Source organism: Coenobita brevimanus, chromosome 65 (genome assembly GCF_032717465.1).
Source record: "Coenobita brevimanus isolate Jiangsu-jjx chromosome 65, ASM3271746v2, whole genome shotgun sequence".
In the NCBI taxonomy this organism is placed as follows: Eukaryota; Metazoa; Arthropoda; class Malacostraca; order Decapoda; family Coenobitidae; genus Coenobita; species Coenobita brevimanus.
Window position 1 is genome coordinate 37,843,060 of NC_137018.1, and position 23,262 is coordinate 37,866,321.

The 23,262-nt window shown below is 47.8% G+C and overlaps 1 protein-coding gene and 1 pseudogene across 1 annotated transcript in view; one reads left to right on the forward strand and one right to left on the reverse strand.

The window, feature by feature from the left end:
* The first annotated feature begins 331 nt into the window (after positions 1 to 331).
* LOC145404973 (furin-like protease 1) lies at positions 332 to 1,746 on the forward strand (annotated as a pseudogene).
* A 178-nt stretch (positions 1,747 to 1,924) lies between these two features.
* The window catches only part of LOC145404974 (perilipin-5-like), an 82,187-nt gene continuing 60,849 nt past the window's right edge, over positions 1,925 to 23,262 (reverse strand). Inside the window, exons 6-9 of the mRNA XM_080276477.1 lie at positions 20,528 to 20,664; positions 19,239 to 19,826; positions 16,970 to 17,086; positions 1,925 to 1,981 (exon numbers count right to left, since the gene is read on the reverse strand). Coding sequence (XP_080132603.1) covers positions 1,925 to 1,981; positions 16,970 to 17,086; positions 19,239 to 19,826; positions 20,528 to 20,664 — 899 coding nt within the window. The remainder of the gene's footprint in view (positions 1,982 to 16,969; positions 17,087 to 19,238; positions 19,827 to 20,527; positions 20,665 to 23,262) is intronic.

Here is a 23,262-nt window from a genome sequence, read left to right on the forward strand (position 1 = left end):
TTAAGTACGATCAGTCCACTGACGTATTTCTTATTTTAGTCTTGCTATCAGAAGATTTTATTTACCATAGGACAGACCTCTTGTAGTGAATGGGTTAATGAAAGCAATGTCTGTCTCTTCCAGTCCGAACATCTCCAAAATTTAACAGAATCGTCTAATGTTAGTAAATAGCAGCAGTAGTAGTAGTAGTAATAGTGGTTGTAACTCCAGGCTTATTTGGACATGACCCAGTTAAGTGGTCGTTACCTGTAACAGTAGTAAAATATGAAATATGTCACGGGAGTAAGGTGGTTAATAATGATTGTGAATACTTCCCAAGGACCTCCTGTCTGAGCCGATTGTGTAGTGGGTGCACCAGCAGGTGGTAAGGCGGAGAGTGAGGCGGGACACAGTCTTTCAGCAGTCACCAACACCACCCTCTCTAAGCTTCAGCGACCCTCTCTGGCCTCAGATGTGGTACCTCAATCCCACTGGTCCAGATGATATGAATTTGCAATTGGTCTGTAAGGAAGAAGTGACGGGTAAGGGGGTGGTTTTCAATACCTTGGGTGATGGACTGGAAAGAGATCACCTGGACATCATTAAAAACCATGATCCGAAAGCCTCATGTGACTTCATATGGCGCCGACGCCACACCTTGATATGATTTGGTAAACAGTAATTGGCATGGAACTCGGTGTGCTGGCGTGGTTGGAGCAGCAGCCAACAACTCTGTATGTGGACTTGGAGTAGCCAGCAAAGCATTCATTGGAGGCACGAGAGTGTTGGATGGAGATGTGACAGATACAGTAGAAGCCCGGGCACTTTCCCTCAGCTATCATCACATCGACATCTACACTGTCTTGTGGGGACCTGATGATGATGGCAGTACAGTTGATTGCCTAGGACCACTGGTTACCAGGGCCATGCGTAATGGCATCAGCAATGGCTGAAGTGGGAAAGGGCCAATATTTGTGTGGGCAGCAGGTAATTGAGGTCGTAGCAGTGATAGCTGCAACTGTGATGGCTGTGATGGCTATGCCACCTCGATCTCAACCCTCACTGTCTCCGTTACTGAGAATGGCCAAGTCCCGTGGTATGCTGAGATGTGTAGCTCAGTCCTGGCCGCAACCTTCAGCTCTTGTAGAGGAGCGTTAACTTGTGACCACCAACATCAACCACTCTTGCACCAGTTCCCTAACTGGCACATTTGGGTCTGCATCACTGGTTGCTGCCATCTGTGCACTTGCTCTTCAAGTGAACCAGATCTGACCTGGCATGACATGCAGCATATTGTGGGCAGGACTGCTAGTCCAGGGAACCTTTACTCCCCAAACTGCCAAAGAAACGGAGTTGACCGCCTGTACTCACACAAATTTGGATATGATTTGATGAACTCGTATGAAATGGTGAGACTGGCCCGGAACTGGACCAGCGTGCCCATTCAGGACAATTTTAAAGTCATGGCTCCATATTCTAATACAGCGATTTGACAGTGGAGTTCTGTGTCATTTAGTGCTTGTGGTGGACTCCCTCAAAGTTAACTTCCTAGAGCATGTTCAGAGGATTGTAACACTGTCAGCTGACCGGCGAGGTGACTTGGAGACTGAACTTATTTCCCCAGTTGGCACCACATCCACACTTCTACACCAACGACCCCTACACTAATCCTCCGGCATCGATGCGTGACCCTTTTTCACTACTCACATGTGGGGTGAGCGGCTACTGGGCAAGTGGGTCCTTCGGATACACAATAGGCCCAGGTGATGCTGAGGTGAAGAAGTGGATTCTGGTCGTGAATGGGACTAAGAAAGGGCCGCTTCATCCAGACTGCCCACACCAGCTAGGGAAACAGTATCCACAATGTCCTTCAGTGAACCACCTCACCCCACTAGCCAACCACCATAACCACACAACAGTTCTCCAGCAACCGCACCAACAAGCCTCATGATGCAGCAGAGCACATGCCGTTGTATTGCAACATCAGGCCTGCTCGGAATGCCTACAACATATCCTACAGTGTTCTGAAAAGCAGGCTCATCTAAAGAGAGAGACGCGCAGAATCTCTTGCCCTGAGGGTCAGTATATCTGGGACCCTGATGATGAGGATATCGGCTGCCTTGCATCCCACTACACCTGTCGCACCTAGGACGACCAGTGCACGTTGTGCTGGTCAGACGCCTGCCTCGCCACTTTGATCCAAGACCAGGCAGTGTCACAGAGAACAGCCCAATAGTGTCAGCAGTGATGGTGCAACCGTTTATTGGTGACAGGACTGGTTATGGTGGTAGTGGTGACAGTGCTGCAGGTTCTCATCCTTCACTGTCTGTCATATCTTCCTAGGTCAATGAAAGGTTAACCCCTTGAATCCTGTGATCTGTGGTCCATTTCATATTTTTATGCAGAAAAGAAATAACACACGGTTAAGAGTCTACAAAACTGGATCCTTGTGCATAAAATGAATAGAGGGCCATATTCTGAATTCGTTCATTTCAAGGTGCCTGTCACTGGACAAGTCTGTTGAATTTAGGGGGAATCTCTAGCAGTGAAGAGGCAAATTAAGGCAGTACATATACAAACCTTCCTTTTTTTTTTTAAACTTTTCTGTCTGTATATATATATATATATATATATATATATATGAGAGAGAGAGAGAATCGGTACACATACTGGGACAGCCAGTGAGTACGTGAGTATAAAATTGTTTAGACGCTACTTCACTATGAGCATTTTTTTTTTTTTTTTTTTTTTTTTTTTTTACGAGCGAGCAATGTTTACTCTCAGTTAAGTTTGGAAATAGGTGACCCAGCCCAACCCGTCCCGACTCGACCGTCACGATAAGCAGCAGCTAATAGCTTTATTCTTATGTGAAGTAGAGTTGAAAATTTTTCTGCATGTCATACTTTCCTTCAGTGAATTTTGTTACCGACTAAAATCACCCTCATAAATGCATAGGAACCCCTTGGAATCTTGAGTTTTTCAAGGGAGTGTTCGGCTGTAATCAGTGAACACCGCATTTACGAAATCTAATTTAAAAATATTTTCCGTCGCAATACACTGTTTTTTGCCATCAGCTCTAGCAATTAAATATCGGAGATTCCGCCTATAATTTTGTATCAGAGGGAAACAGATAGCATGGCGTTCACTCGTACTTCACAGTATCACAAAGCGCACTTTACAGGTTTTCAACACCGCCAGTCCATTTGATTCAGTTTCTAAAAGAAACAGCATACTGTAACAGCCTAAAGCAGATACACAATAGGCAAAGACAGTGTAATGCTGTGTTTTTAAGGCGACTTCTCGTCGTAAAAACACGAGCACTGGGACGGGGTCCTTTGGCTAGACCGGATGTAATGCACTAACAAAGGAACAGGGCATAAAAAGAGACAGTACACCGAATCACATCTATTGCTTAAATTCTATCCCTTACAGTGCTACATACACAATATTTGATACACAATAACACAGAGATACAATAATACACTTATAATTGGATCCAATCTACTTTTGCACAGGGCACAGGGCAGTCAGGGATATGGGTTACTGTTATTGAGGAGAGATATCACTTCACTGCGATGGTCAATCGAGAACATTTGTCGTGTCACTGGTGGATAATAATAAACGGGGGAGTTTCACTTATATTCACTGTAATCGGGAGTCTGTGGGGGATATGATACTATAATAAAGGTAGGGTGCGTGTGGCGACATCCGACACCGTCACCTAGTCGCAGGGGAGCACTTCACTAGCCTTTCGGCTCGCTCACACACCTACCTTCGACTCCACAGAAAACTCCCCGCTTCCTTTCTGAGAGGGGGAACTGAACTGTTTAATGTTCAGGCACGACTTACTCTGATATCACTGTTTAACATAACTTTTATTTGTCACTGCCACTGTGCATTGGATCACTGTCACTGTATTAGGGGTCACTGTCACTATCACTGTTCTACCCGTGTTTCTTGGGTAGTTGGGTCACTAGTACTTACTGTCAGGGAGGCTCCCTTGTTTAGGGCCTTGACCTGAGGGGCGGCTCCTTCCTAGGGCCGCACTGGTGGGGTGCAGGGAGGCCTCGTAGTCTGGGGCCTCGACCTGATCGGGGGCCCTCGGGACTAGGACCGAACAGGCGGAGGATTTGGGCCTGCTTCTTCTTCTGCCGGGGCGTGAGAGAGCCTAGGTCGCCGTTGTCGGGGACCGTGATGGAAGGCCTGGGCGTCCGGGGTCTGCAGGTGCTCAGGGGGAGAGGCGCTGTCAGGGCTGGGCTGCGGCAGCGACTCCTGTAGGGTTCCAACAGTGCTAAGGAGCGTCCAGGTGTGGGCGGTAACTCCGCAATTGGGCCTTGCCACCACTCTAACGCCTCCGCTTGGCCAAGAAGCCTGGATGGCGACGAAGGGCTCCCCGGAGGGAAAGAGGCTTGAGGGAGACTCACGCTCTTCGTGGTTCCCTGAGTGTGTTCATTGGGCTGAGGTGGGGCTCCACTTCCCCTAGTATGGACTTTGTCTGGTGCCGTGAACTTGTCCGGTGTGCAAGGGACACCAGTAGGGTGATCGGGGTCTCCCTTTCGCCGAGGCAAGCGGCCGTCAGCGTGGTGTTCCTCCCGCAGTAGGGAACAAGCCGGAGTGAGCCGCACTCTCTCCAATACGGACAGATCCTACCGTCAGGGAATTCTCCACCCTGGTACGTGCCCCAGTCGTAGCTGAGTGTCTGCCCGTACGGGAATCGACTAACGGAGAAACGGGATCACCCGTCTGCTCCTGTGAGACGCCGGCCCCGAGTCACCGCTTCCGTAATTGGGTAGCGCTACACGTACGGTAGCAGGGTCTCTCTACCCTGGACCGTATTCTGGCCGTAGCCAAAGTACAGCTGGAGAGGGATGCACACAGGCAACTCTCTCTCCTCAGCGTGTTAAGGCCGGAGCCTGGGGTCACCTTCCCCTTTACACACTTTGTCAGGCCGTAGCCTGTCTCTATTTCTCTTTTAAGGCCGTAGCCTTGGGCCTCTTCCTGCCCTTGGGTCTCTTCCTGCCCTAGAGGGTGTAGCAAGACCGTCAAGACGGTGTTACTTGGGACTGACCTCTTTTCAGTCCCACCCCTGGTCTGACGGTCACTACCCCGCCCGCACAGTAGTTCAGGTTGTCTGAACGCCTGGGGTTGGGGCACTTGCGGGGAATAGGGGCTCAGGGCCGGGATGTCCCGATGACCCTCTTGCCCGAGGTCACTAGCCTCACCTGTGTGTCCTCCTGGGGTGGTGGTGGGATGGCGGCTCAGCGGTGGTGTGGGGGGTGGTGAGGTGGGAGGTCCTGTGGCGGTCTCGGCGGGCATTTTACCACCCTCCGCATCGTTGAAGTCACGGCCCCGTGACTGGAGGTGGTAGGTAGTGGAGGTGGCTGTCTGGTAGGCCGGGGTCAGGTGTTGGGTGAAGTTGATCCAGTGTGTGGTGGATTGGTTGGGCTCCTGGTGGGGGCAGAGCGTGAAGTGGAGGGAGGACGGCTGGCTGGTCCGGCGTAGGAGGCGTAGCAGGTGGTGGGTGCCTCTGATTCTGGTTGGCGGGTGGTTGTGAGGTTGCCATCGAACCCTGGTTATCTTCATCTCGGGGAATGGTGCCTGGTGGGGAGATGAGATTTGAATGCTGGAGGGTGATGGGAGGGTGGTGCTTTTATTTGGGCTAATGTGGTGGGAGGAGCGTTGTACTTTGGGGAATTGGGAGTTAGGAAAGTTCCAACGTGCTTGGTGGAGGGGTAGGATTATGGGGGAGGTATTGGGGGAGGGTGGTGATGGTGGATTCTGGGATAAGTGGGTGTTGGGTGGGGGTGTCGGGGTGTATCTCGTGGGTGGGCGTGAGAGTCGTCCCGATCTGGTGGTGGTCGTGGTTATGGTGGGTGTGGGTGGTGAGGCTGGTTGATTGCGTGGAGGCGGTGAGGGTGTACGGTGGTGAGGTGGGTGGATGGGTGGTGGTGCGGTGTGACGTGTATAATGGGAGTGGTCATGTGGGAGGTCGGTGGTGGGTATGGGGTTGGGGTGATTCTCGGGGGAGGTGGGCGGTTGTGGTGGCGAGGGTGGCCTGGGTGGGGTGGATTGGGGGATGGATGGGTGTTTAGTGGGTGAGTGTCTGGTTGCGAAGTAGGGGTGGTGGGAGGTGGTTGCGGTGATGGTGTGCTTGGTGGAGAGCTGGTAGGCGGAGAGTGTGAGGAGGGGGGGGAGAAGGAGTAGTAGTAGGTGTTTGGGGGGTGAAGTTGAGGAAGGTCAGGGCGGCCAGGTGTGCGGGCCTGGGTGGAGGTAGGCTTAGTGCGGGGGTGGGCGGTGTCGGGTGGGTTGAAGGGACGCACGTGGCGGTTTCTGTATGTGCGGTGTTGCCCTTGTTGATCCACGATGACTTGATAAGCATTAGGCACCCGCACGATTTTGTAAGGTCCATTGAATCGGGGGGCGGTCTTAGGTGGGGTAGGGAGATTTGCAACCACGACAGATTGGCCAGGTATGTATGGGTTGGAGTGGGTTGTGTCAGGTGCTAGGTCCTGCTTTGAGTGTAGGTGGTGGAGGCGGCGTTTGAGGTGGTGGAGAGGGTCGGTGCTGGAGGGTGGAGTGGGCGGTTGTAGGTGGTGGCGGAGGGGTAGGAGTAGGGGTGGTTCCCCGAACACTCTCTCGTGCGGGGTTATTCCATCTTCCCTTGGGCACGTGTTTAACCCCCATTGCACGATCTTAACGTGTGCAGGCCAGTCTTCATTTCCTGTTTGCGTAATGCGCATGCGGACTTGGTTCATCAGGGAGCGGTGGCTTCTTTCGCATGCGCTGTTGCCTTGGGGCCAGTAGGGAGATGAGTGGGAGATGCTGTATCCAAAGATGTTTGCCAGTTCTTCCCATATTTTCCCCGTAAATTCAGGGGCATTGTCCGAATGGATGGCCTGGGGAATCCTGAAATAAGGGAAAACATGTCGGGTGAGGGCGTCGGCGATTGACGGTGCTGTGTGGTCCTTGGCTGGGCAGGCGAAGATGAATTTAGAGTACACATCCACGAAGGTAATTATGTACTTATAGCCGGACTTTGGTGTGAGGGGGCCAACGACGTCTAGGGAGAGAAGATGCCACTGTTTTTGTGCTGTGACTTTTCCTGTAGGGCCTGGTGTTCGGGTGATATCTTTGCCAAGTGCACATGCTCAGCATGATTGTATGATCTTCTTTGTGATGGTAGATGGGTTGGGAGTCCAGTACATATCGTTGAATATTTGCAGTAGCTTTTTAGTTCCTAGGTGGATGCCATTGTGGGCATGGAGGTGGAGCATGGTGTCGTGGGCCGTGGCTGGGCTGAGGACAATGTGTCCGTTTGGGTCAAAAAGATGTTCGCCATGCGGGTGGAGTTTGTTAAATGTGGTCTGTGGAATCCAAGTGGGGCGTTGTTTGTCAAACCACATTTTAACCAGGTTGGGTTCTTCTTTGATGGTGTTGATTGGGAGGCGGGATAGGGCATCAGCGTTGGTGTGCAGCTTGCCTGGTCGGTATGCAATTTCGAAGTCGTATTCTTCGAGGGTTTCCCGCCAGCGTATTAGTTGGGCGTTATTTGTATTTGACTGTCGTAGCCATTGTAAGGATTGATGATCGGTGATGACTACTACGTGGGTGCCCGAGATGTAGGATTTGAAGTACTCGAGGGACCAGATGATCCCTAGGCACTCACGTTTTGTGGCCGCGTAGTTCCGCTCTGCCGTGTTAAGGGTGTGACTGGCACAGGCGATGATGTGTTCCTTGCCATTTTGTACCTGGGCAAGGACAGCTCCTATGGCGATGAGGGACACATCGGTGTAGAGGCGGAAGGGAAGATTGTAGTCTGGGAACGCGACTACTGGCGAGGTGGTTAGTTTTGCTTTGAGGGTGGTGAAGGCTGTTTGTCTTGTCTCCGTCCATAGAAAGGGTTCGCCCTTTTTTGTTAGTTCGTGGAGGGGTTTTGCGATGTCAGCGAATCCTTTGACGAATCGCCTGTAATGTGATGTCAACCCCAGAAATGCTCTGACTTCGTGCACGACACGGGGGAGTGGGATGTCTGCGATGGCTCGAAGTTTCTCTGGGTCTGGTGAGATGCCCTCTGCATTAATTAGATGCCCTAAGAAGGAAACTGATCTCTCTACTAACACACATTTCGTAGGTTTCAGTTTAAGTCCTGCTTGGCGTATGCGGTGGAACACTTGCTTGAGGCGGTGAAGGTGGTCGGCCCATGTACGACTGAAAACAATGATGTCGTCGAGATATGCTAAGCAAGTCTCCCAGGTTAGACCGCTAAGGACTGACTCCATTAAACGGGAGAATGTGGCAGGAGCGTTGCAGAGTCCGAAAGGGAGGACATTGAACTCGTAATGTTTGCCGTTGGATGTGGAGAAGGCGGTTTTGTGTTTGTCGTCGGGATGCACAGGGACTTGCCAGTACCCCGACTGTAGATCCAAGGTGGAGAACCATGTTGAGCCATGTAAGGAGTCTAGGGAGTCGTCGATACGTGGCAGGGGAGTGGCGTCTTTGACTGTGACATCATTTACTCGGTGGTAATCAACGCAAAAGCGCATTGTCCCGTCCTTTTTTCTAACGAGTACCACCGGAGAGGACCATGGGCTAGTAGAGTTGGAGATCACACCGGCATCTAGCATGTCCTGGACCTGCCGGTCTTCTTCCTCTCGTTGCTTAGGATTTTTCCGTCGTGATGGTTGGCGAATTGGAGGTCCTGTTGTGTGTATCTCATGACTGAGATAGGTGGTATGGCCAAGGTCGGTCGGGCCTGAGGAGAATAAATCTTGGAAATCTAGGAGGAGTTGTCGGAGGCTGTTGGTTTGGGCTGGGGATAGGTGTGATGGTAGGGTGGGTAGGGTGGGCGGGTCTGGGGGCGGTGTTTGGCATGGTTCGGCTTCTTCAGTGTCGCCGATGATGAGTCCTCTTGGTAAGGTTAGTGGTGTGGTAGCGAGGTTGGCGACACGGATTTCTTGGGCATGTGGGGGAAGGAAGGTAGGGCTTACTAGACAGGAGGAGAGTGGTCCGGTGGGGATGGAGGGTGAGAAGAGAACGGAGGTATGGGAAGGTTTGTTAAGTTTTACCCAAGCTTCATGATGTGGTGGAATGGTGATAGAGGAGGCGACAGTGGCTGGAAAAGATGGGGAGGGATGTAGATGATGAGTGGTGGGTGGTGGTGATGGGAGTCTAGTGGTGTGAGGGGCTGGGTTGGGTGTAGGTGTCTCAGTGGTATGGGACAGGTGAGTGTCTGATGGTAGTGTGCGTGGGTGTGGGTTTTTGGTGTGTCTTCGTTGTTGTTTTTGTTTCTTTTTTTCTTCCTTAGTCTTGACTGCTGGTTGGTTGTGGTGGGCTGGATTGAAGTGGAGGCGGCGTTGATGGCAGTCAATGGTGGCATGTAATTTCTGGAGGAGGTCCAGCCCTAAATATCCATCATATTGACTGCATGTTGAGTCGAATATGATGAATGGGTGGCTAGTGGATATTTGTTGATGGGTGTGGGTCTGAAGGGCCCGTGTTTCCCCACGGATAGGGAGGGGGCCGTCCCCTGCGTCGACGAGGTTGGCTGAGGTGGGGAAGAGGGGGCCGAATGTACCCATGTGGCGGGAGTAGAAGTGGGAGTAGAGGCACGATCTGGCTGCTCCCGTATCCACTAGCAGACGTGCCTTGACCCCGTTTAGCCAGATTTTGTCGTAAACAGGGGGTCTGTAGTTGTGTGAGGTGGCCCCCGCCACCGTGGGGAGGTGCGGGGGCGGGCCTAAAAATCCATTTGCTGTGGAGTGGTGTCCTCTTGGTCGTCGTCGTCTGTTCCCGAGAGGGTGTGTGTTGGTGTGTCGTCTTCCTGGGCGTCGTCGTCTAAGGAGGATACTTTCTTGCGCCCTTGTTGAAAACCTCTGCGCCTGCTAGCTTTGAGCTGTTCCCTAATGTCGTGTAGAGGGCAGGTGCGGCTGCAAGCCGTGAATTCCCAGGGGTTAATGGTGATGAGGTTTCCATGTTCCCTCGGGTTTGAGCGCTTCTTTTGGGGGTAAGCTCTAGGGACTGTGGGCGGCTCAGTAGCTGGCTGATGTGGCGGCAGTTTAGGTTTGGAAGGGGGTTGTTGCCTTGTAGGAAAACGTGTCACCGCGTGGAGTGGCTGTGGTGTGGGGCGGGCGGCGAGCAGACGTCGGACGAGTTGTAGGTCATTTTCCATGTCCCCTGACGGGTTGCAGATTGAGAAATGCTTCCTGACTATGCTGGGGAGGATTCTCAACAGTGCATTGAATGTATGGATATCCCGGGCATTGGGTGGTGCCTCGGGATAGGTGGCGCTGACGAGGCACCTAGCCCGGGTGAATGTGTCATCCAGGTTTCCGTCGTAGGTGAGGGCGTCGAGTTGAGAAAGAGCGACAACTCGGCCTATTGATGGCGTGAAAGCCTGTCTCACTATTTGTGAGAATTGGTCCCATGACAGTTCTGGGACGACTTTTGGTGCAACACTATTGATTATTTTACCCAAGTTAGGTAGAGTGACAGCGATCTTTTCTCTGTCAGAGTCAAACCCTATGTCTAGGAGGGGTTTGACCATGTCCAAATATATGTCTATGTCACACTGGTCCGGGTTGAACCTCGGCAATTGGATGTGCGGTTTAGCTGCCATTGTAAGTTCCCTTTCGCGTTCCTCCGTGCGTTACTCGGATCTAGGACCACCGCTTGCCACCAGTGTAATGCTGTGTTTTTAAGGCGACTTCTCGTCGTAAAAACACGAGCACTGGGACGGGGTCCTTTGGCTAGACCGGATGTAATGCACTAACAAAGGAACAGGGCATAAAAAGAGACAGTACACCGAATCACATCTATTGCTTAAATTCTATCCCTTACAGTGCTACATACACAATATTTGATACACAATAACACAGAGATACAATAATACACTTATAATTGGATCCAATCTACTTTTGCACAGGGCACAGGGCAGTCAGGGATATGGGTTACTGTTATTGAGGAGAGATATCACTTCACTGCGATGGTCAATCGAGAACATTTGTCGTGTCACTGGTGGATAATAATAAACGGGGGAGTTTCACTTATATTCACTGTAATCGGGAGTCTGTGGGGGATATGATACTATAATAAAGGTAGGGTGCGTGTGGCGACATCCGACACCGTCACCTAGTCGCAGGGGAGCACTTCACTAGCCTTTCGGCTCGCTCACACACCTTCCGTCGACTTCACAGAAAACTCCCCGCTTCCTTTCTGAGAGGGGGAACTGAACTGTTTAATGTTCAAGCACGACTTACTCTGATATCACTGTTTAACATAACTTTTATTTGTCACTGCCACTGTGCATTGGATCACTGTCACTGTATTAGGGGTCACTGTCACTATCACTGTTCTACCCGTGTTTCTTGGGTAGTTGGTCACTAGTACTTACTGTCAGGGAGGCTCCCTTGTTTAGGGCCTCGACCTGAGGGGCGGCTCCTTCCTAGGGCCGCACTGGTGGGGTGCAGGGAGGCCTCGTAGTCTGGGGCCTCGACCTGATCGGGGGCCCTCGGGACTAGGACCGAACAGGCGGAGGATTCGGGCCTGCTTCTTCTTCTGCCGGGGCGTGAGAGAGCCTAGGTCGCCGTTGTCGGGGACCGTGGTGGAAGGCCTGGGCGTCCGGGGTCTGCAGGTGCTCAGGGGGAGAGGCGCCGTCAGGGCTGGGCTGCGGCAGCAACTCCTGTAGGGCTCCAACAGTGCTAAGGAGCGTCCGGGTGTGGGCGGTAACTCCGCAATCGGGCCTTGCCACCACTCTAACGCCTCCGCTTGGCCAAGAAGCCTGGATGGCGACAAAGGGCTCCCCGGAGGGAAAGAGGCTTGAGGGAGACTCACGCTTTTCGTGGTTCCCTGAGTGTGTTCATTGGGCTGAGGTGGGGCTCCACTTCCCCTAGTATGGACTTTGGCTGGTGCCGTGAACTTGTCCGGCGTGCGAGGGACACCAGTAGGGTGATCGGGGTCGCCCTTTCGCCGAGGCAAGCGGCCGTCAGCGTGGTGTTCCTCCCGCAGTAGGGAACAAGCCGGAGTGAGCCGCACTCTCTCCAATACGGACAGATCCTACCGTCAGGGAATTCTCCACCCTGGTACGTGCCCCAGTCGTAGCTGAGTGTCTGCCCGTACGGGAATCGACTAACGGAGAAACGGGATCACCCGTCTGCTCCTGTGAGACGCCGGCCCCGAGTCGCCGCTTCCGTAATTGGGTAGCGCTACACGTACGGTAGCAGGGTCTCTCTACCCTGGACCGTATTCTGGCCGTAGCCAAAGTACAACTGGAGAGGGATGCACACAGGCAACTCTCTCTCCTCAGCGTGTTAAGGCCGGAGCCTGGGGTCACCTTCCCCTTTACACACTTTGTCAGGCCGTAGCCTGTCTCTATTTCTCTTTTAAGGCCGTAGCCTTGGGCCTCTTCCTGCCCTTGGGTCTCTTCCTGCCCTAGAGGGTGTAGCAAGACCGTCAAGACGGTGTTACTTGGGACTGACCTCTTTTCAGTCCCACCCCTGGTCTGACGGTCACTACCCCGCCCGCACAGTAGTTCAGGTTGTCTGAACGCCTGGGGTTGGGGCACTTGCGGGGAATAGGGGCTCAGGGCCGGGATGTCCCGATGACCCTCTTGCCCGAGGTCACTAGCCTCACCTGTGTGTCCTCCTGGGGTGGTGGTGGGGTGGCGGCTCGGCGGTGGTGTGGGGGGTGGTGAGGTGGGCGGTCCTGTGGCGGTCTCGGCGGGCATTTTAGACAGGACCCAAGATTTATTCGATGGAGGGGTTTGATATTGAGGTATTCTGAGAAAGTGGCCTTGGAGGTTTCATAACACCTCTTCCTTAGCGATCTGTTCTGCACACTACACCTTGATAACATCTTGTATATTATTACTGATGCAATTTATGTCGAGAATAAAACAACAGAAATAACACATAGGAGAATGGTTGTAATACGCACAATAAATTGCCAAGGAAGGAGTGCAACGAAGCCTCCTATGTTACCTAGAATACAGCCTATAATTTTTTTTAAATATATTGTATATTTTTCTTTTGAGGGAAATAATAATTGGCTTCTTTTAACCCTTTCAACTCAAAGATGCCATCTTGTTCTAGTTGCTACCAGATGATTTTATTCAGCTTGGGAGCGTCCTTACAGAGAAAAGGTTAGTGATTCAATAAAGGCTGTATTTACCATGACAAGTCTGAAAGTTTCTTCTGAACTGAGTGAAGTCAGTAGGAGATGACAAGAATGAAATATAAAAGGACGGCGCTGCACTGAAAAGGTTAATTTTTTAAAATAGAGGAATGGAGAGAAACATCATTTCACAGTTTTTACTTTTTTCTTCTGAAGTTTCATATTTCATGTGAAGTGGTATCAAAAGAAATTGACTCTACACACATCAAAGTAATGCAAGGTGAGCATTAGTTGATTCAAAAGCTAAAAATAGATTGTGGTTAGAAGTAAAGTATTTTAAGTATGTCAGTCGTTGTCTCGTGGAAATAAACAGAAACAGGTACAGTAACTGTTTTTAAAGCATCATACTGTTGACAACAACTGGATCAACCCGTACCACGCTGGAAAAAAAAAAAAAAATGATAGGCTACCCACCTACGCCGGCCATTTTTTTCTGGCTCAGTGGGCTTAATACATCAATATAAGATCCCTGGCACTAATAAAAGTAATCATTAAAGCCAGATGGTTGGTTGAATTGAGCCAGGTTGGTGTCACTCTACCTCTGAAATCATCGAGGTTACTGAGAGAGCAGAGCAGCTGTAAGCTTGTGAACCGATTTTGGATTTTCTTTTTTCTGGCTAAATGGGCTTAATACATCAATATAAGATCCCTGGCACTAATAAAAGTAATAATTATAAAGCCAGAAAGTTGGATGAATCAAGTCAGGTTGGTGCCACTCTACCTATGATATCTTCAAGGTTACGGAGAGCGCAGAGCGTCTGTGAGCATGTGAACCGAGTTTGGATTTTTTGTGTGGGTAAATGGGCTTAATACATCAATATTAGACCCCTGGCAATAATAAAAGTAATCACTAAAGCCAGAAAGTAGGTTGAATCGAGTCAGGTTGGTGCCATTCGACCTCTGAAATGTTAGAAGGTTACTGAGAGAGCAGAGCGGCTGTGAGCCTGTAAGGACTCGCTTGCCTCCCCCATCACTAAATCAGTGTTGTAAGCGTAGAGGAGAAATGTCTGAAGTTAGCGAGATAGGTTATTATCTTCCATTTTGCTTCAGTTGCTTGCAACGACTTCTCAGTGCTGCAGGACATAGATCTACCTGTCACCGGGGGTTTTTTTTTTTTTTTTTTTTTTTTTTTTTTTTTTTTTTTGTACGGGTTAAGAATGCAGGTCCTGTCTCGTAATCCTGCGTACGAGTACATCATTGTTCCATAATCTCGTTGGTATATGCATTTTCGTAGAGCCTGTGTATGTGCTGTTGTTTTTGTAATATCTGCATACTTTTTTTTCCTTATCATCATCATCATCATCATCACCATATATATATATATATATATATATATATATATATATATATATATATATATATACATATATATATCAGTCCGGTTCTTTGCGATAATAAGATACATGCTGATATAGTTTATTTCTTATCTAACAAAGATTTCTAACCCTTTTTCGGCTCAGTTGATGGTCAGTTGCAAGTCAAATCGGACTAGGAACCAAAGAGACTCATTTAAAGCTCATTCTGTATCATGCTACCATGACTTATAATATTCAGGGTGTGAGAGTAATCCACTTCTGCCAGATGGAGACAGACTATAATGCTTTTCATCAGTAACATATGTCTTTAGTAAGGAGCCATAAGTAAAACATATCGCTGAAGAAGAGGCATTACGAAGTTTACAAAGCCAGGGGAAATACGAGTCCTTGCAAGCATGGTGAGGCGTCGGAAGTGGTTCATATTTGCGCTGCTAAAGGTGATGTTGTGGCACCTCTTCTTCAGCGGTTTACTTTGTTTATTATACAGAGCGGCCCATATATAACGATGTTCTTCCACTCTGCTGGGCTACTTCTCGTTTGTTGTGGGGACGGGTCCGTCAGTATTATCAGTGTCTAACTTGCGTCATTTGCTGGTTTCGTACTCCCATTATCACACCTGTGCCCACATCATCAGACTGAGCCGTCCTCACAACACATAAGATACTGCCAAGTGAGTTTCTAATAGAGCGTTATTTACAGGCCACCATGTACACTTCAGTAGTCCATTGTATGTCATCTGTATCTCCTTAATGTAGATATAATGTGCAGCAGCAACTCAAAAGAGGCAATGAATCTGTTTTGGTAAATAAGTCGAGGTGGAGGGGAGTTGATGCGAAGTCTACCAAACAAACGTGAATACGACCTAGAAATGGGATTCTCGAATATATTTACTATTGATTCCCTGTCGTAACTTAGGTTTGTTACTTGCTGGAAAAACTGAAGAAATGGGAAAATTTCTGTATTCTCTTTATTTTTCATTCCCTCAAAACAAAACAGCCCAAGGTATATTTTTTCTGTCAACTAGTACTTGCATTCGCAGGGAGAACAAGAGACACTGGAAGGCCATTTACATTCTCCTTGTTCTTCCTACGAAAACAAATCTTAGTTACGACGCGGAGTTGATCCTAAGTTTGTCAATGAAGTCAGTCTCTGTGTTACTTATCCTTACCAGATTTTAATCTAAGTAGTATCTCTACAAGCCTGCACTTTGCTTTCAAAATTTCTCCTGTCTTTATCATCATGCTCACTTATCTTTTCACTCTTGCCTACTGCCTCTTGTCACCTATAGTTGCCTTATCCATGTTCTTCTCTTATACCTACTTCCTTATTATCTCTTTCTCCATCTTTATATCGTTTCTCTCTCTCTCTCTCTCTCTCTCTCTCTCTCTCTCTCTAAGTTCTTAACTTTCATCTATGCCCCTTTTTTTCTACGTCACGTCTTCATAATTCTCTGAATCACCAAACTTACTTGATTCCAGCATGCCTACCTCTTTGATGGCTTCATCTTAATTTACATATTGTATCTTCACCGCTGGCATCTTCGTTACCTTTCTCTACAAAACACACTCAAACATTTTACAATCTGCAGATGGGATTCTGAAATGATTGCCTCTCGTAAGTTAGATCTGTTTTTGCAGGAAGGAATAGACTTGGAAAACTTCTGCACTGTTCTTTCCTTGTTCTCTTTAGAAGAGTTACAGCCTACTGTAAGTTTCCTATCGTAACTCAAGATTTGGTGTTTGTTTGAGAGAAAAGGGAACGCTTCTCACTCTCCTTTCGTTGTTCTTCCTGCGAAACAAATTACGGTTACGACAGGGAATCGACTGTAAGTAACCATGTTTGAGAGTCCCACCCACTGAGCTCTATAGTATGAAGTGGCTTTCTCATGGGTAGCGCCGCGTAGTTTGTGTGCTCGTCGCCAGGGGCCCAGGGCGGCATTGATGATGATTATGCACTACGCCCGCGCCTTTTGAAATCAGCCGATGAATTCGGAAAATATAGTGCCATAGTCCACTGCGCAGCTAAAATATAGTGCCATGGCCCACTGTTCAGCTTATGTAAGCAACAGTGAAACAAATACAGCAAGTTAAGACTAGTGTTCCAATTGCATTACCATGGTGGAGGCGACGAATGCGGGTGTTTCAATGTGGCAGCCAAAGTCACACGCTCGCTGCAGAGATATCCCCTCCATAATATAGAGCTCAGTGGTCCCATTCCAAATTTATAACCTTCGCACCTTTAGTCCCAGCCACCTTGCATTGTGGGTCGTTTTCTCGCTGCTGTGTAAGGAGGAGCCATTGCACATCTTCATTACTTTTTAATTCTGCATATGGTGCGTCATTTCCCTCTTGTGTGACATCACAATATATGTTACCATTAAAAAGGCATAAATAACATACACAAGAACTCTAAGGTATAATGTGCAAAATCAACCACTAAGGAAGAGGGGCTACGGAGCTTCCTACGCCACCTGCAGTTCCAGAAGCCTACCCTTTGGACCCCTGTACCTCTGTCACACTCTGGCTGGTCCTTGGCACCATCGAGTTGTGTGCAGCTGAGGGCAGCGTCCCCCTGGCCACAGCTGCCTCCACTACCCACCGCTTCACTACCTCGCTAGTCGACACCTGACCAACAGCAACAGGAAGGAAGATTAGGCCCATATTACAAGAGTCGTACTCTGTTCGGCTATGGAGACTCCCTATAGATCCTCCAACATATCAGTTTGTCTCTGCATATGGCACGTTAATAATCTCTTGAGTTTTATTTCTGCATCATAATATTGAAGCGTTATATACAAAACAAGAGGGAGCAACCACAGTGAAACGTCCGCGCCCACCAACTGGTTAAAGGGCCTAATAATTTGACTTTGCTCTGTGATCTTTAAGTTGTACCAATTGCTCTCAAATCGATAATTTCATTCTTGCCTGATCCTTAGCACTTCCATGAAGTTTGGTACACATCAAGTCAAAACTGTTTGAGTTGACTTTGTCCAGTGACTTTTGATTTTTTGCCCTTCCCTGTGACATTGAGCTTTGTTCCCAAATTGAATTAATTTTTCCTTGACTTACCCTAAACTCTTCTACAAAGCTGGGTGTAGGTCAGGTAGAAACTGCTTAAGCTGATCTTGTCATGTGACCTTGATCTTTAATTTTTAAAAAAAAAAAAAAAAAAAAAAAAGTCTCTTGGCTGGTACTTAACATTTCCACCGAGTTTGGTCCGGATAAGATCATAACTATTTTTGTTATTTTCTTCACACAGACCCAAAGTTTGAACTTTGACCTTGCTCTGTGACCTTTACTTTTGACTGAGTGTACAAAGCTGCACCTCTTCAGTTTTTCATTGCTCTCATCCCTTCCGCCAAGTTTGGTTTAAAAAAAAAAAAAAAAGTTGAGCTTGGGAGGTCAACTTTGTAGCCTGTGATCTGTCGTTCTAAAAAAAAAAAAAAATCTTTGGCAGTCCCTCAACCCCCGCACCAAACTGGGTAAAACTGGAGAAAAACTTATGTGGTCTCTCTCTCTCTCTCTCTCTCTCTCTCTCTCTCTCTCTCTCTCTCACACACACACACACACACACACACACACACACACACACACACACACACACACACACACACACACACGCTGAACACAACATAACACCTGCTTTCATTTCGGAAGCGCTGGTGTAATGAATCGCAAAGGAAGTGGTCCTAGAAAGTCTACACAACATAATATGTGAATACGTACTCAAGTGGTACAGAAGGGTTTTTAGTTCATGTTTTTTTACCGATGAGTTTTGTATATTAGTCTACACCTTAACGTTTTTTTTATGTTTATATTGCGTCATTATCCGCATACCTTGCATCAAAACTATAAGAGGATACTGAGATGTAATATGCGGAATAGGTCTTTTAGGAAGTGTTGCAAAATCTCCCATGCCAGTCACACTGTAAGACTATCGGTTTGTACTGCTGGTTATCAACCTGTTCAGACCGGGGACGTGACTTTTTTTTTCCTTTCCTGACGATTTCATTCAGCTTAGGAATGATCTCGAGTAGTTAAGGGATTAATGAAGAAACTACGTCAGTATTACGGTGGCTAACGCCAGATAATTTTATTCGCAACTGGAAAGCCTCTCGAAGTCTGTGCATTAAAAAGCTATCTCAATTACCGTACTCTGACCAAAGCCGTCGATTTTACTCACAACTGGGAAACCTCAAATTTCTGGGAAGATTGATCTAATTGGCCCTGGATAACATATGGCAACATTACAACATTACTCGCTTCGGTGAAACATCTCGAGATCTGAGCTCTCCGGGTATTCGTATCCATTTCAGTGAGAAAAATCTCCCTTTAGCTGAATAAAATCGTCTAGATATGGCACGAATGAAGGAGCTGAGACAGACAATAAACTTTTGTTTAGTCGTCCGAAGCTCAAGACAGTTTTTCCATCGTCTGGAGGTAGCAAGAATAATCTAAAATATTACGTTGTCATACAGATAGGGTTAATGAGATAGTTTTTAACACCTGTACGAGAGGGCATTCGCAAAAAGAAGACAATTACACTGTAGGAAGCAAGAATCAGCTAAAACACAGCAACATCGTGCTGAAGGTGACCTTTCAAATTCCCTCCCACCCTCATACTCACCTTCATATTTCCTCTTATTATGCTACTGATACCCACAACAGTACTACTTACAGAAAATGACATCATAATTCTCCAGTGTTTCCACACTGTATTGAGATATTTATGGCAACACACACACACACACACACTACAACCATCCAATCAACGCACCCTGATGCCTTCGATGCCTTTGAGTGCAATGGATGGTGTGAGCCGCATGAGAGCCAGGCCCACCCCGCCCCACACCAGTCCTTCCTCCGCCGCCCACCGCCCTCTGCTCATCGCCCATGACTGCCCCTTCTCCCAGCTCTCACTGAGCCGGGCTGTGGCATGCGATGAAACCTCCTGCAGCATTGGATTCACAGTTTGCAAGATGATCTCAACAGGCGCTGATAGCCTCTTTGCAAGGACAATGAGTGAGTCACCTCTTGGCCGGGGTAGGAACACGAGGCGGTCCATAACATCCTTAACTGTTGATCTGATTCGCTCCACTGATTGCTCCACGGTTGGTTGTAGTCGCTGAATGGTGATCTTGATGGCATCAGTGTTGGACTGTATGAACATGGCCATTCCGGCTGTTGCTGAATTGGCCTTGGCTCTTTGAATGAGGGTCTGCATGGAGAGGTCGGAGGGCTGGAAGCTGAATGCAGTGATGGGCCAGCGAGCCAGGATGATCAGCACACTACGCTTCTCCCCTGGCCTGGTCTCCCTCACCACCTCTTGGTACCACCCTGCAGCTTTACTCCGAGCATAGGTTACCTGTGGGACAACCTTATTTTCTTGTATGCTGTTTATATTTACTTTTTATATCGACATAGATTCCATGTATAATATACAATAATACATTAAGATACTGTACCAGATGCAGGAGTAAATTTATTAGGAACAGGTGCATGTACAGTAAACCTCATGAGGTTACAATAAAACGGCCCTTATTCCTACAAACACACTCAAATATACTTCCACATCCACAACAGTTTTCATGTGTTCTACACAGCACCCTCCCATACCACGCACACCACCCTTCCTTACTACACACTATCCGCTCTCGCCACACAACAAACCACAACACCTTATCATCACACAGTCTCACCACAACACCATACCACCACACAGCCTCACCACATAACGTCACCAGACACCATCGACCTACACCAAATAATACCAAACCACCATACATCCCTTACCGCAGAACACTACCTTACACACCTCACACCACCACACTAGTACATCAGCACACACCACACCAGCACACATCCCTCACTACATAACCACAAACTATACAACTACACCTCCAAACACCACACCACCACTCAACTCACCGCCACACTTACCTAACCGCACAACCACACACTAAGCCATTCTACACACACCACACTACATCTCTACACACTACACTAGATCACATCACACCACCCCTTATCACCCCTCCCCCTCTGCTCCACACCGCCCTGTCTCACCAACATATCGGTGGTGATGGCGGCGTCTGGGTTGCGCTTGAGGTCGGGTCGCATGGTGATGAGGGCGGTGCGGTAGAGGCGGTGACCTGCCACGCTGGCCAGGGCACCAGCACGGCCCAGCAACCCCTCACCTGGCTCTGATCAGGGAGTGATTTAGGCAGTGTAAAGTTATATCCATTTTACTCTAACTTGGGCCAAATTTTCGCAGCTTAATTCAAGTACCTCATTGTAGGAAAAGGACAGTTCTATGGGTCTATGTAGCCTACTTTCAGTAGCGCCTTTTCGTGATTAGTATCATGTTAATCTGTTGTTGCAACTCAGCATTTAAGATGGAGAGATGGGAATTTTAAGCCAAGAATGAGTAGAAAGAGTATTACTGATGTATACTATCCTTATATTAACCCCTTCAGTCTGGTAACGTCTTTTAATTATATATTCTTGCAACCTCTAGACGATTTTATTCTATAACTCTCGCACTGAAGGGGTAGATGAAGGCTACTTCTAAACTCTCCAGCACGAAAACTTTCTTCAAAGCTGATTAGTATCTCATGGAGACAGCAAGAACAAAATTTAAAATGCGCCATCGGCTCTAAGATGTAAAAACAATGTAGATATCATACAAGAGAACACAAGCGTAGCCAGAGGGAGGGGGTCAAAGGGTCAAATGATCCCCCCACCCTTAGCAAACCATATGCCACAGAAGAAGGGTTCCTGAGGGAAACTGTGAATTCAGGTCTGGTCAGACCGTCAGGTCAGGTCAGATCTGTGAGGATAGGTAATGTCAGAAATGAGATGGGGCAGAAGGTTGGAATCAGGTGTGATCATTATTGTGTCGTGACGTCGTGCAAGGCAGAAAATGTTGTCTACGCAACAAAATAATGTACAGTATTAATATACTGATATTCATAATATACGAGTATATCACACACACACACACACACACACACACACACACACATATATATATATATATATTTGTTGGCAAAACTGAATTTCATCCAAACCCATTCCTGCCCACGGAATCAGGAACAAGAGGTTTTCTCTGATAGCAGAGCGAGCTGAATGGAGAACTTGAAGGCTATACTGCGTATTTTGTAAATTTTTTTAAAGTTATAATTCCCTCCTAGAGTTCCTATTACATTTCATTATATATATTATTCATTATGAAAGCATAAATAACCTTTTATATCATGCATGGGTGAAATAAGTTGTTTACATTGGGGAGCGGACACAGCACACCACGCTGGGTTAAGGAATATTATATTTATCTCGTTCTTCCTTCAGCACTGCAGATATGATGGCATCTGGGCAGATAGTATGGAAAATGGCCGCTGAAACTGCCCTCATTGAAAAAATAAGGCTATTCCCTCCTCTCTTCTCATCAACCATTCTCGGCTCCATAGCCGCCTTCTTGTGGTTTTGGCCACCGTCGCTTCATTCTCCTCCTCAAGTGCCACCACTGCAAGAGCCAATGCAGCAATCACTCTCTCCTCAGCAAATTCAAGAATAACCATGTTGCATCTGATACATGTGACTCATGTGAGATGGTGGGACAGACTACAGTGTGCTTTGTTTACGTTTTTGCTGACTGTCGGTGGCGTTCGAGGAACATGTGTGATAGAGTTTGTGCCAGGCTCCAGCAAACCAGGAACGTGTTCTGTTGGCAAACAATGATTTCAGGTACTGTGTGATACCCCCTTAAGTGGCTGGGGAATGGCTGGGAGAAGGAGGAATATGAGAAGAGAGGAAGAAATCAGTAGGATGGAAGCTGTGGATGCAATGAAGAAAGTTAAAATGGGGAAAGCCCCAGGAATTGTTGGAGTGTGTGGTGAAATGCTGAAGCATGTGGGAGAGACAGTGATAGAATGGATGTGGAAGATGTACAGATTGGCCTGGGAGGAAGGTAGTGTCCCGGAGGATTGGAAGTCAGGTAAAATTATTCCCCTGTACAAGGAAAAGGGAATAAAGAAGTAGGTGGTAATCATAGGGACATTTGTCTTCTTAGTGTAATAGGAAAAGTATATAGTAGGGTACTTACTGACAGAGTTAGGGGAATAACAGAGGAATTAGTTGGAGAAGAACAGGGAGGTTTTAGGAAGGGAAGAGGTTGCGTAGATCAGATATTCATTCTTAGATCTTTAATGGAAAAGTTTCTATAGAAGGGAAAGAAGTTGTATGCGGCCTTCATGGATTTGGAGAAAGCATATGACAGAGTGGATAGACAAGAATTGTGGAAAGTATTAAGAATATATGGAGTAGATGGGAAGTTGTTGAATGACATGAAGAGTATGTATGAGGGTGCTAAGGCTGCAGTGCGTGTGGATAGTGAACTCAGTGAATTTTTCTGTTTGAAGGTTGGATTGAAACAGGGATGTGTCATGTCTCCATGGTTGTTCAGTCTGTATAAGGATGGGGTCTTAAAAGAGATAAAAGGTATGGCAGTAGATGGTGCGGCCCTAGTGAGAGAGGGCAGTGTTCGAAAATTCCCTGTACTGTTGTTTGCAGATGATACTGTGTTGTTAAGTGAAGACGAAGGGGAACTGCAAGGCATTGGTGAATGAGTTTGGGAGAGTGTGTAAGAAACGGAATCTATAGGTGAATCTAGGAAAGAGTAAAGTTATGGTCTTCAAGAGAAGTGAAGTCAGTGAATGTATAGTAAGGTTGGATGAGGAGGAAATGGAAAATGTGAATGTGTTTAAATACTTGGGTAGTGTAATCAGTAAGGACGGAAGTAT